This window comes from Oratosquilla oratoria, chromosome 27 (assembly GCF_046742065.1).
Source record: "Oratosquilla oratoria isolate Oo_2021 chromosome 27, ASM4674206v1, whole genome shotgun sequence".
Lineage (NCBI taxonomy): Eukaryota > Metazoa > Arthropoda > Malacostraca > Stomatopoda > Squillidae > Oratosquilla > Oratosquilla oratoria.
The window spans coordinates 15,592,469-15,607,602 of NC_134803.1; the positions used below are offsets into that span (position 1 = coordinate 15,592,469).

Below are 15,134 nucleotides of genomic sequence, written 5' to 3' on the forward strand. Positions count from 1 at the left end.
TGTATTGGGCATCTCCTCTTGTACCTCTCATATGTTACCCTGCAACCAATCCTCATACACTGGCCTTTTCTTTTCTACTATTGCTTTTGCATCTTCATCCTACTATTCACTTTCCTTCTTTCTATACTATTCACTATCCTTCTTTCTTTTTCTACTTTTAATTCCCCTTTATCTCTCACCATCTCCCATACTTCTATGCTTCTCCTGTTATTCTTTTTCCTTTTCCTTCCTATTCAATTTAACACAGCACCTCCACCTCCCACCTGTTTCCTCTTCCCCTACTTTTCCTCTACTCTCAATTTCCCTTCTACCAAAATATGAACTGACAATCTTACTCTCTCCACTGAAAACATGAATGCCCGGAATACTTCCTATCCTTCCTACAGATATCACTACATAATCCATTAATGCCCAATCAACCACCCTTTCCTATGTATATTTCTGTTTGGCTATGTTCACACTGCATTTGCTATCATCAATTCCCTTTCAAAACACATCTCCAAAATCATCTCTCCACCAAGATCCTTACCTGGCATCCCAAACCTCCCTACTACTCCATCTCTTGACTCATCCAATACCCTAGCACTGAAATCCCCAACACTGTGTTGAGATTCCTCCCAAAGATCTGAACAATCATTAAATCTGTCCAAAAGGCCTCCCTTTCCTCATATCTTTTCTCACTACCAGGTTCAATTGAACTCACAAAAACCCACACCCCCATCCTAGTTTTACCTTCATTCACATTAACTTTGAAAGCATTTCCTTCCATTCCACTATTCTCTTCCCTATCTCATCACTTACCAGCAGATCCACTCCTTCCCTGCCTTGCCCCCTCATCACTCCCAACACTCCCCACCACACTCCCAAACTCAAAATCACCCATCCCTTTCAACGTAGTTCCACTTAACACTAACACAGCCATTTTCCATCTTCAGAATAAATTGACAATCTCTTCCCTTTTACTCTCATTTGTACCACAACTAAGCTCATTTAATGATCCAATTTTTAGGATTCTGGTTGATTTCTCTTCTCAGACTTTCATATGCCCTGACTTCTCACAGGATAAACATAGAAAGAGCAGGATCCCTAGTCCCATTTCTCCACCCCACTTAATCCCCTTCTATGACACACATGGGAAACACAGTAGTAGCACATTAACCTGAATGATGTGTGTTTTAACAGAATAATCTGAAGGAATTATGGTCTATATTAGACTGGGCTAATCCTGGATGCCTTGGAAGTGAAAAGGAGTTTTCAAGAAAAATTGCAAGGTTTGTGTAACTTTCATTGTTGTAGACTCAAAGGATAACATTAGATGTTGCACATGTTTTTGATTAGATAATTTACTGAATATATAGTTACACTTATTAGGATAGAATGTAAAGAATGTACTGTTATATATGTTTGTCATGATTAGAGTGTATTTTTATGGAAAGGGAGAACCAAGACACTATGGAGTGGATTTATTTGATAATGCAAATTATCTATATCACTGTGTAAGCATAAATATTACACAATAAACAAATGCTTAAATACTTGTACATTTATATGCACATAAGGACATAAATCATTCTTAGTATACTACCTTGTATTGTCCTTTTAGACCAATTGAACGAGGTCAGAAGCAGCAAGCAACTAAACGGGAATTAGCTGAATCATACAAGAAAAGGAAGGATTTGGTCAGTGTGTGGAAGCAGTTCCTGATTCGACGCACCAAAAAGCTGATTTCTAATCAATTGCCTTCTAAAACTGACCAGGTATGCTTTTTGGATTACTCTATTGCCATCCTTGTAAACAAACTCATTCATATCAGATATATGTAACTATATTGTTAAACATAATTCTGGTGCCTGCAACTGTACAGTGTTAGCACAGATATTTGTATACTTAGACTAGATATTGCTATAAAGTATTATGTTGTGGGATAGGGGCATGTGGCACTCCTGTGAGATGGACAGCAAAGCTACCCATTTTTAAAACCTGTGAACCCCTTCATCTCCATAAGAAGGTGCAGCCATGAGGGGCTGACACTCACTCTCTGGTCTTGGCCCAAGATCTCTCTCCATCACAACTGCCCATAGTTTTATGGACACACACAACCAGGATATATGGCTTTATCAATATTTATAAAAGAGGACTAAGATCTACATCTTGAAGTCACTTGTGCTCCTTGCTGTATGGTTGTATTTACCTAGTTGTACCTAGTTATAATATACGGGAGGGGAGCTATGCTCGTGGTGACCCGTCTTTGTATCTCTCCGCATCAAGTTTTATCTTAAAATCTTGTATAGTGTTAGCACATACTGTTTTGTTGTCTAATTTGTTCCATGTATTTATCGCTCTGTGTGGGAAACTGTTCCTTTTCAAGTTTTTTCTATAACTATCCTTTTTCAAGTTTTTTCTATAACCTTTTTCAATTTTTTTCCGTATCCTCTTGTTTTACCGTTTTCCCATACTAATAGGTCGTTCCTGTCTAAAACTTCCATTCCTTTCATTATTCTGTAGATAGCAAATCTCCTCTTTCTCTTCTTTGTTCCAGATTTGGTAGGTTCAATTTGGATAGTCTTTGCTCATATGTTAGTTCGGCGAGTGTCGGTGCTAGTTTGGTTGTCACTCTTTGTAATCTTTCTAGTCCCTTAATATTCTTTTTAGTACTGGGTGTCCAAAGTGATGCTGCGTACTCAAGTTTTGGTCTTATTAGTGCAGTTAGTATTTTCCTTATCATTTCTTCGTCCATATAAGTAAATGCCACTTTGATTGCTCTCAATAAGTTATAGGTTTCTCCGAACATCTTATTTATATGCTTATCTGGTTTCATGTCCTTTCCAATCATCACTCCAAGATCTTTTTCATAGTTTTTTTTTTCTTCCCCAATTCTGTAATCTTTTGATATTCTGTTTCTACTCTTTCCAAATTCCATTATACTGCATTTCTTAATATTGAATTTTACTTCCCACTTTTGAGTCCAATTCCATATTGTGTCCAGATCTTGTTGCAATGAGTTGCAGTTCTCTTCCGTTTATACCTTCTTAAGTAATTTTGCATCATCTGCAAAAAAAATTATATAGCACTCCACACCTTCACTCATGTCATTAATGTATACAGCGAACATGATCGGGGCCAGTACTGATCCTTGCAGGACACCGCTTTTTACTTCTTCCCAGTTGGAGAATTTTTCTCTAATTACAACTCATTTTCCTCCCAATCAGGAAGTCTTTCATCCATTCCAATAATTTTCCTCTGATGCCACCAGGTGTAGCTGGTAAGGTGTATGGGAGGGTGTTAATTTAGGTGATTAGGGGAGAGTAATTGGGGAGAAGTTTGAGAAAGGAAGAGGGAGTGTAAATTAAATTTCTGTGGTAAGGCAGTTATGTAAGTTTTTTTGGGGGAAAGAGTATGAATGTCTTTTGGCCTTTTACATGTTTGGAGAAGGCACATGGCAGAGTTGACAAAGGCTGTGCTGTATGTATGGGATAGGGACAGTGTTGAGGGCAGTCAAAAGATTTTATGAGAATAGTAGAGGGGTAGACTAAGGAATGGAGAGAATGAGGGCGTGGAGGTGAATGTGAGGCTGCACCAGGGTTGTGTAATGTCACCATGGTTGTTCAATGTGTATGTGAATTGGGTAGCCAGGAATCTGGAGCTGGTGAGTGTGGAAGGAAGTGGGAAGTAAGCTAGTTGTTGTCTGTGGATGACAATGTGCTTACAGTAGAGTCAGGAAAGACTGAGGCAGCTGGTGGCAGAATTTGAAAGGGTGAGATCAGAAAACTGAAAGTAAATGTGGACAAAATTAAGGTGATGGGAGGCACAAGTAACAAGTAATATGGGTGGTGTGGGCAGCATTGGTCTAGAGGTGAGTTTAAAGGGAAGAGAGTAGAACAAAGAAAAGAACTTTAGGATGATGTGTAGCATGAAATGGGAGAGTGAGGATGGAAGTAAATCATAGAGTAAGGGAAGCAAGTAAAAGTGTGTGGGGAATGAAAAGTTGTGAAAAATAGATATGTGGGAATGAAAGCAAAGATAAGGCTGTACCAAAGGGTGATAGTAACTACTACACTGTATGGGGCAGAGAACTGGATTTCAAAGGAGGCAGAAAGGTGGAGCCTAAAATTTTTATATGAAGTGTTGTTTGGTGGAGGTTACAAAGATGGATAAAATAAGTGAGGTAGAGTTGGGGGAGAAAATGAGAAGTGGCAGATGAGGTTAATAAAAAAGTACTGGGATGGCTTGGGCATATGGAAAGAACAAGTGAAGAAAGATTGGCAGAGGTGGATAGAGTGAACTTGAGGGGAAGATCAAGAATGGAATGGATAGATGGGGTGAAGGGGGTTTTGGGTACAATGTAAATGTAAGAGGAGTGTGGTTGAGAATGGATGAAAAATTGATGCTGCCTGAATGAGTTTCTTCTTGTCTATTCTGTAAATTCTTGAGTGGATGCAGGATGGGTGACTATGTAATGAAGCAATGGGACTAAACCAGCTTTGGCTGTTGAACCAAGCTATGGAGGTGCTGTGCCATGCTTCACTGCTTCTGACCTAACTAGTGCACAGGGGACAGAGATGGCCTTTAATCCACAAGGAAACATGGACAATGAATGCTGACTTGAAGAGGTGTCTCAGTGTCTTTTTGTACCAAGTGCTTTTGGGGAATCATGGGGTATCACTGGAATGACTTTGTATCAAACCAGAAACTGTACTGTGAAACTCAGTCTAAGCCTGTTACCAGCATAATTTGTGAATGTCATCTCCAGCCATGTGAACATGTGGTACACTTCCTTGATATTGATCCCATTCATAGGGTTGTCTCAATAAGAGACAACCCTTGATGGAGGAGATGAAGGAGATGCCCACAGAACTCATGGTTAAAGTAAGTTGATTGTACCAGTCAAGAATTGTTTGGAGTGGGAAGGGTTACTGCATGAGAGCTTGCTTAGGGGTGACTGTAGGGAACTGATGATGACATGTGAGTGAAGCAACATGCCCCTTGATGTATGCTCCAATATCATGGTATATTTCATATACATTTTCACACAGAGCTGACATGAAATGACTGCCCCCCTCCTACCTATTTCAGCTCATGACATAGAAACAGTCCCAGACATACAACACTGATGACAATTCAAGGTTTCTTCCCAGAGATCCATGGGAGATCCCAAGGACTGTTGCTGCCTGCTGTAGGGTTGTGGGTTCTCCACTTAGTGAAGTTTAAGGGTTCAGAACCAGAACTAAACAGCAAGATTCTCTTACATGCAGATAACTTGACAATAATAACCCAACACAGTGAATACAAAATTGCAGCAAAAAACATCCAATCCTGCTTGAACAAACTAAAGCAATGGCTCAAAAATAACAGAATGGAAGCTTCACCTCAGAAATCAACAGTGACATTATTTAGACCAGAAAACCATGAAAAAAAAACCTTATAATAAGATTAAATTGCCAAATCCTTTTATTTGAAGATTAAGCCTCACATTTGATGTACGTGACTTTCAGGCCACAAATCAAAGACCTGACAGCAAAAATCAAGAAAATATACCTAATCCATTGCAAGCAATGACTTTGGACAACAGAAAGAAATTCTAATAATCATCAACTAGTAATTCATAAGAACCACCCTTGACTAATGCCTTCACAGCATGATACCCAGCAATCAGTATGGGGAATATCACAGGGTTCAATTCTATCCCCTACACTCTTTAATCTATACGTGCATGATATACCCACACCTGACGCCTCAGAAATACAAATCTCTTCTTAAGCAGACAAAATAACAATTATATGTACACACTCTAATGAAGACAAAACTGCAGAAATACTACAGCCATACACATTGAACACCTGGTTCACTATAGATAGACTCAAAATACAACCACTCCTCATTTAACGACCTACTCAGTTAGCGACGACGCGGAGTTACGACGGGCTTTATGACAGACCAATATTCGTTTAACATAAATCTCCCGAAGTTACGACGTCGTGTACGATAATTAAGTTGGCTGAGGCAAATTTGTATGATGTTATAATTGAACTTGTACGGTGGATATTAGCTGTGAGGTAAAGTGTTCTGAAGCTTAGGTCTACATTACCATCCTGCAAGCTGCAAAAACTACCTGGGGTACAGTATATACCGGTAGTGGTAAATTTTTAGTTTCAACCATGGGCGCAATCTAGCAATAGAAAATTAATTATTAGTTTTGTAAATTATAATGTATCAAAGTAATATGCAATTTTGTGAGCGGAAATAAAAAAAAAGGTGCTAAAACAAATTTCGTAAGTAACGAAGTCATGTCGGACGAATGGTACACCATGTTTGTTATGATACATGCCGATGTCAAAGAAATAAAAGGATGATAAATTCATCTAACCTAAACTAAACTAACCTGACCTGTGTTTGATAAATCATTACCTGCAAATTAAATGTCATCCGGCTCGTCCTCGTTGTCGTCGTCGTGAGAGATGTTGGCAGACGACAAGATGGCGTCCCAATTCTATGCTACTGACTTCATTCATTAGCATATTTTCTTGTAGCATGGTATTTTTTACTTTCATTTCCGCCCACAAAATTGCATATTACGTTGATACATTTTAATTTACAAAATTAATCATTAATATTCTATTGCTATATTGCGCCCATGGTCGAAACTGAAAAAATACCCCAGTATTCAATATGGAATGTCAGCATACACGGATTTGGTCATATACGGTAATTTCAGGAACCTAACCACTGTAAATAAACATTAAATAAAGCTTTAATGTACTGTATAAAAGAGGGAAAATACACGAAAATAAAGATACATGTATTGCTGGACATTGTACATGCAGTACATGTACGTATATGTATACACTTTCGCTTAAAGACCAATTCGGTTAACGACGGCACGCTGGTCCCAAGTGTCGTCGTTAAACAAGGAGTGGTTGTAGCCCCAACCAAGTCTATTGCCACACTTCTCATATATTGAACAATGAAACATAAATATGTACCATGCCTCTCTATCAACAACACTCTCATACCACACACATGTACACCTAAAATTATTAGTGTAATATACAATTCATCCATGACATTCAAACAGCACATTACAAACTTTACAACAAAATGCACACCTTGAGTTAACACATTGCAGGAACAACCTTTGGACAAAACAAAGGAACTATTACTACAGTATACAAACAATGTATATGCTCAGTGATGAATTGTGCGAGCCCTGCCTGGGCCCCTAATCTCACTAAAACACACCACAACACCCTACAGACTATACAAAACAAAGCTCTAAAGACAATTACAGGTCACATGAATGCAACACCTACAGACCATTTCCAAATGAAACAAAAGTCCTCAAAGTCAAAGGTCACCTTGACATGAGAGGTGCATAAACATGTGCCACAGCCTCCACTAACACAGCACACCCATTACACTACATAGCAGAACCCACACATGCCAAGAAGCTTCAAAACAACACCCAAATACCTATATCACACAAAAAGACTTTTCTTTTCTGCCACAAACACCAGACATCAGCCTCCAGAAGCATATGCATAATCATATTGCTCACTGCTCCATCAACAAACTGAAAGATAATGCATTGCTACATGCCAGACCCCCTGATATCCATCTCTCTGAATGCTCTTTACAACAAAAGGACAGAGTCCACTTGGCCAGACTGCAGTGCAACTGCCATCCAGCCCTTCTAAGCTACCAGAAGAGGCTGGATGACTGCATTGCAGATTACTGTTCAGGATGCAACACTTCATCTCATACTATACAACACATTATGAAAGACTGCATTGTACACAATCATGCATGCCAACATCACAGTATACACTATATAAAGGATTTGTGGGAAAACCCTGTTCCAGACATGGCATTCCTCAAGGAGAGAGGACTGCTTGGCCAGACAGTCTAGGGAACAGCATTGTAGATTGATGTACCCATACACTTGTAGCCGTATCTTTTACTAAGTCTTGTAGTTTGATGCACTCTTCCCATCTCTTCGAAAGCTTTTTTTTTTTTCCACTCATTATGCCCCTAGCTGCACACCACTGTTACTCCATCATCACCTCCATTACCACTGTAATAACTATAGTTTACTTCTTTTTACTGTTCCCTTCTATGTTTTTGTATTTCTTCCTTCACTTTCAACTCTTCTCATCACTGTCTTCTGAAGAATGTCCTTTACCATATCTTTCTGTAGGAAGTAAGTAATGTTTCTTCATGGGGTGAATTAAACAGAAGTAACAGTGTTTTCCTTTCCTTGCAAATAATATTACACTTGGCTTGTTAATTTACACCAAGGGACTCCCAACTGGGATCCTCAGTTTACATCCTACGCACCAATGTCATGACTTTCTCAGTCAAACCTTGGTTCTCGAATGTCTCTGAACTCGAACAAATTGGTTTTCAAACAAAAAATTCGAGCTGGAAATACCTCTGTTTTCGAATAAAAATTTGGTTCTCAAACAATTTTGACACGTGGCCGTTGATGAAACGTAAACAGTTCTCTGTTGACCACTGTATGCATAACCTTGCATTTACTTGTGTTAAATTTCATTAGCCTTTTTTCAGACCAATGCTATAATTTATCTAAACCTTCTTGAATATCTAATTGGTTTAAGTAATCATTTACCATTCCACACAGTTTTGTATCATCAGCAAATTTGGAGACAATAGATTTCAGTCCGTGGTCTATATCATTTATATATACTGAATAGAAGTGAACCAAGAATGGAACCCTGAGGAACTCCACTTGTAACATTTTTCCATCTAGAAGTTTTACCATTTAGAATAACTCGTTGAGCAGTAGTTGTCACTCAGGTCAGGTCAACTAAGTAGCTGCTTCAAATAGTGATAGGCAAGTGGTTGTGACAGAGTGTTCAGCGCCAGTGAGGTACAATCTCTAATTAGTAGAATTGAAGCCTTGGAGGATGCTGTAAAGTGCCTTAAAGAAGAGAATCAAGTTCTCCGCTTGAAGGCCCAAAATACAGAAGACAAACCAAGTTTGGAGCCTGGATGGAAAATGGTGACAAATAAGGCATGGAAAGTTAGGAAAAAGTCCTCACCAGCTCCACTTGATTGCAGGAACTCGTTTCAAGTTCTAGCAGGTCTACAGGAAGAAGAAATAAAGGAAATTCAAGATAAAAAGGGAAGGGCAGACGCTGGATCCCTGCCCACAGGAAAGATTTTGGTTGTAGGAGACAGTCAAGAGAAATACTTAGACAGGGCTTTCTGTGATAAAGATAGGAAACAAAGGACATAGGTGTGTTTCCCCTGTGCAGTGATAGGTGATGTTAGAGATAGGATTGAAGGGTGTTCAGTAGGGGAAGGTAGAGACCCTGTCATTTGCTTAAGTGCTGGGGACAATGATATAGGTAAGTTGGGGAGTAAAGAATTGTTTGTGTGGTTCAAGGATGCACTAGACAAGATTAGGAATAAGGGAGTTGTTCCTGTTGTTTGTGGAATCCCTCCGAGGCGTAGAGTTGGAGGCATGTGGCATTCCAGGGCTATTGCAATGAATTGCAGGCTGGTAAAACATTGTAAGGCCAATGGATGGGCATTTGTCAACTGGGATCACTTTAATGGTAAGAACCATCTGTATACAAGGGATGGGGTGCACTGGTCACCCAGAGGATTTCGGCTCCTTGCTGAATCACTTGAGACAGTGTTTTTTCAGGTAGAATTCATGGGAGTAGGGGGGAGGGGAAGTATTGGAATATAGTTTAGGCAATAGAAGCAACTCGGAGAGGTACTGTGAAAAGAATCACCAAAGCAGGTGGAGGGAAGATAAACTTAAAGTTTACCATACAAATAGCAGAAACATAATTAACAAAATTGATTTGCTGCAAAATAAAGCATGCATAGAGAACATTGATATTATAGCTATTACCGAGTCCTGGATCAACATGGCTGATAAACATTTCCTTCCTGAAATTGAAATAGAAGGATATAAGTTTTTTCACAAGGATAGGGTTGGCAAGAGTGGGGGAGGTGTAGCATTTTTCTTTAAAAATACAGTAAACTGTATTATCAACAATTCGATTAAGGAAGAGAACTGTACGGAATCCATTTGGGTAGAGATTATAGACAAGAATAAGAAAGTTATTATTGGCGTCTTGTACAGACCTCCTAACCTCAGCATTGAGCAGACTGATTCCCTTATTCATGAAATTCACAGAGCGTCCCAGTACAAAAACATGATCATGGGAGATTTTAATTATAGAAACATTGACTGTGAAATTTTAGTAGATCAGGAAGCGAAAAAATTCTTAGACGTGGTGCAGGATAATTTCCTAAAACAAATTATTACCGATCCTACGAGGGAAGAAAATACTCTGGACTTTTAACTAATAATGAGCACCTAATGAATAACATAAAAGTGGGAGATAGTCTAAGCTTTAGGAACATCAAGAAATAATATTTAATATTATTTGGGAAGAACTAAAAAGTATGAATAACGTCCAAGTACCAGACTTTAGGAGAGCAAACTTTGACAATGTAAAAACCTATTTGAAATTGAATATGAAATGTCATACAGACGTTTTGGATATTATTAGGGGCCAGGTCATGACCAGGGGTTGGGTCACAGAGGGTAATATGCATACCTTGGGTCAGGTCACTTGGGGGCGGGGTTCAACAGCCATGTTAGCGATTTGGATGAAATGTATAGTAATCTGATTTAATTATTGATGCACAAAATACATTTATCCCCCTGAAGTCAAAACAGAAGAATAGTAATACTCCCAAATGGATGATGGACAGATTGAAACATGAGATCGGAATAAAAAGAGGACTTTAAGTAAAAATAAAAAACTGGGAAACACACCTTAGATCAAGATATAACAAAATGGCAAAGCTGGTTAAAAAGAATACACGTACAGCAAAAAATAATAATGAAATTAAGGTTGCCAGTCAAGCTAGATCCAACCCTAAGGGTTCCTTTCATCTCTGTAGAACAAAAAATGAAGAAAGAATACATCCATATACCAAAGGCTTTTTCCCTCTTACAAGGGAGGTAGCCAAAAAGAAAAAGACATAAAAACCATTCCCACCCATTCCATCCCTAATACACTCCACTCCCCTCTACCCTCCCTCTTATCTTGGCACCTCCTGGATGACGGGTCATTCCTGCATCTTGTCCACTGCCCTGGGTCAGAGGCAGTGTTGCAAAACACAGCACATCCACAGCAAGATTACTTCATTAAATCAGCGACCCTCCCCTCTCTGTCTCCTCATGCAGAAAAGGAGAAGACAGAAATCCCTTCGGGCTGCGTCATATTTTTCTCGCACATACTACCTCACCCCCCATCCATTCCACCTCATGCATCACAACATCATCCATATACAACCATTCTCCATTCACCCCTGTCTTCTGTCCTCTCTCGTCCTTCCTCAACAGACATTCCCCTCTTCCCCAAAGCCCCTTTTACCCCATCCATCCATCTTATCCTAGGTCACCCCTTCATGTTCACTCCCACCACATCTGCCTTCCATACCTCTTTTACTAGTCTTTCTTCACTCATTCTTTCCATGTGTCCAAACCATCCTAATATTCTTTCATCAACCCTATCTCCCAGCTCCCTTACCACCCGTTCTCCTCCTCATCTCCTCATTTCTCACTCTATCCAGCCTAGTAATCCCCATCATACGTCTTAAACATTTCATCTCAAAGACATTCAAACTCCTTCTCTCTTCCTCTCTTATGTTCCATGTTTCTGCCCCATACAGTGTTGTTGGCACAATCACTCCTTCATACAATCTCCTCTTAGCCTCCATTCCCAAATTTCTATTTCTCATCACACTTTTAATCCACAAAGGCATTTACTTGCTTCTCTCAATCTACATTCTACCTCCACCTTCACTCCACCCTTTCCTGCCATATTCGCACCCAAGTATCTAAAACTATCCACTTCCTCCAGTTGCACTCCCTTGATGCTCATTTCCAGTCTGCTGCCACTTTCACTCCTTGTATATCTCATCACCTTACTTTTACCCACATTTATCTTCAACTTTCGTCTTTCACACACTCTCCCAAACTCTGTCACCAACTTCCTCAATCCCTCCTCTGATCCTGCTGCAAGTGCAGTGTCATCCACAAACAACAGCTGGCTCACCTCCCACTTTTCTCCATTTTCTTTAACCATCTCCAATCCCTGACCCACCCCCTTGCATTTACCTCTCGTACCACCCCATCCATCTTGTATAAGTTGAATACCCAGGGCGACATCACATCCCTGGTGAAGTCCCATCTTTACCTCGAACCACTCACTCTCTCCATTTCTAATCCTTACACATGCTCTACTACTCTCGTTCCTTTTCACAACATTTTGTTCCTTAAGCTTGATCTCTATTAGTATGTGGTCACTCTCTCCAGTTGGTGTCTTATAATTTATTTCTTCCACAATTTCAGGCTCAGAGGTGAGTATCAAGTCTAGTCTCAATGGTTCTTTGTTTTGTCTATATCTAGTGTTTTCTTTGACCCATTGAATCAATGTGTAATCAATGGTCATATCCAGTAGGACGTTGCCCCAGTGTTCCTCTCCACCTCCCATTGTCAATTCTTCCCAATTTATTTCCTTTGCATTAAAGTCACCCATAATTAATATGTTTTCTCCATATTTCAGTGTCTCAGTTAATTCATTCTTTGTGTCTTCTAGTAATTTTGAGTGTTCACTGTTAGTCCAAATCTTAGTTTTTGGGGGCACATATACAACTGTGAACTTTCTACTTTTCATACTGCTATTTTTTACTTTAATTGTGATCAGTTCCACATCCTTACCTTCTGTTGCCTTTATTACATTTAGGTCCTTTCTAGTCAATAGCATGATTCCTCCCCCCTGTTTATCCATTCTATTTTTCAACCAGAGGTTGTATAAACCTTGTCCCACCATACTTGATTGTATAGGACCTTTTAGTTTTGTCTCCACAATTCCTATTATGTCTGGTTTCTCTATTGATAAATAGTCATTTAATGTATTTATTCCAGAAATCATACTGTCCATGTTTGTATATGCCACTTTTTTTTTTTTTTTTTTTTTTTTTTTTTTTCTTCTTTTTTTTCCCCTCTATGTTTCCATTTTTCTCATGTATCATTTTCTCAGTCTCAAAAAAAAACAAAAAAAAACAAACAAAAAAATCAGTCTCCATTCTTTTCACTTTTTTTTTTCTTGTCTTCACTTGTCAGTGCCCTTTCTCTTTTTCCTTTTCATTCATTTACTTTTTTATCCACACTTTTTTTTATATTTTTCACTGTTTGCTAGTTTTGCCACTTTTGATAATATTCTGCTATCATTTGAGTTCTTAGTTTGAGTTTCATTGGTCTGTAGTTTTTTTTCTTTTGACCCATCCTATGCACGTCATTGATTTCCTTTTCCAAATTCTGTTCCTCGTCTTGAACCGCTTTTAATGTCTCCTTCGCAATTTCTTTCTCTTTTTATCTTTGGTATTTGTGTACATTGTGTTTTTCATTGGTATTGTAAACCACAATGCATTTCTTTTTGTCCACTTTGTCTCTCACCCAATTTTCCTTTTCTTTGATCACCTTGAACACTGTTTCCTCTGCATTCTCTTCTACCTGCTGCTGTACTATTTCTTTGAATGAGAGTTTTTGATTTTCATGTTCCTGTTTCCACTGATGTTTTATTTTGTTCAGAACGGTCTCTTTGATTGATTCTTCCATCTTTTCGGTTACTGCTTGTAATTGTTCTTTAACCTCTTTCTTCAGTTCTTTGTATTTCTAACCTCATTTTCCTTTTTTTCATTTTCTCTTTTAATCGCACACAATTCACTTTTTAGCTCATTTAATTGTCTTAATATCACCTCGTTAGCTGTGCAAATTTGTATACCTTTAGTTTAAAGCTTTATGGTCTTATTTTAAATCAATAAATTCTTCTGCTAAGTTGTTAATTTCTCAATCCTTATTGCTCTGCTAATCCTAATATCTCTATCCGTATCCATAGTTTTAGCCATTATTTCCCTTTTCTAAATCCCAAAAATAAATCATCATTGACATACCTGCTTTTTTTTTTTTTTTTTTTTTTTTTTTTTTTTTTTTTTTTTTTTTTTTTTTTTTTTTTTTTTTTTTTTTTTTTTTTTAACTCCTAATGGGGAATCAGCTCTGGATATATCCAGTCCCCTTTTGGTTGATTCATTAATCCTTATTTCTTCTTTTTTACTTTCTGTTTTGTGCTAAAACAATACTTCCAAGAACTGGACGGGATACATACCTTGCCGGTCACGTGAGAGACATATTGTTTTACCTCGAAAATGACAAGGCATTTTTCCTGTAATAGCAACATAGCAACAAAGCACTAGTGTGGAGCTTGCTGTTGACGCCTCTTTCCTCAGCGACTACTTACAACTGTGTGTATTTACCTAGTTGTACCTAGTTGTATTTTACAGGATAAGAGCTATGCTTGTAGTAACCCATTTTTGTATCTATCCGCATCCAGTTTGTTCTTAAAATCTTGTATAGTTTTAGCACTCACTGTTTCCCCGTTTAGTTTGTTCCAGACATCAATCATTTTGTGTGGGAAGCTATTCTTTTTCAAATCTCTTCCGTAACTGTCCTTCTTCAGCTTCTTGTTTCTCTTCTGTCCCATTTTAATAAGTCATCTCTATCAAGAACTTCCATCCCTTTCATAATTCTGTAAATAGTCAGCAAATCACCTCTTTCTCTTCTCTGTTCCAGTGTTGATAGATGTAATTTATCCAATCTTTGTTCGTGTGTTAAATTTGAAAGTGTAGGTGCCATTTTGGCGCTGCTCTTTGAATTCTTTCTAATTTCCTTATGTTTTTTTTTTTTTTTTTTGTACCAAGTGCCCATAGTGTTGCAGCATACTCCAATTTAAGTCTTATCAGTGTAACCACTATTTTCTTTACCATTTCTTCATCCATGTAGTCAAAGGCTACTTTCACTGATCTTGATAAGTTAAAAGTCTCTCCAACTAATTTATTGACATGTTTATCAGTTGTCAAGTCACTTGAGATAATCACTCCCAGGTCCCTTTCTGAGTTCACTTCTTTGACTTCCTTGGTACCAGTTTTATATTGATCCGATATTCTATTTTTGCTTTTTCCAAATTCCATTATACTACATTTCTTAATGTTAAAATTCACTTCACACCTCTGACTCCATTCCTATA

The 15,134-nt window shown here is 38.4% G+C and overlaps 1 protein-coding gene across 4 annotated transcripts in view; it reads left to right on the top strand.

Annotated features, from left to right (window-relative positions):
- The window catches only part of LOC143039912 (uncharacterized), a 290,898-nt gene that overhangs the window by 136,221 nt on the left and 139,543 nt on the right, over positions 1-15,134 (top strand). For all 4 annotated transcript variants that reach the window (XM_076210271.1, XM_076210272.1, XM_076210270.1 and 1 more), the window contains 2 exons: positions 1,183-1,271; positions 1,604-1,757. In XM_076210271.1, the coding sequence (XP_076066386.1) occupies positions 1,183-1,271; positions 1,604-1,757 (243 nt within the window). The remainder of the gene's footprint in view (positions 1-1,182; positions 1,272-1,603; positions 1,758-15,134) is intronic.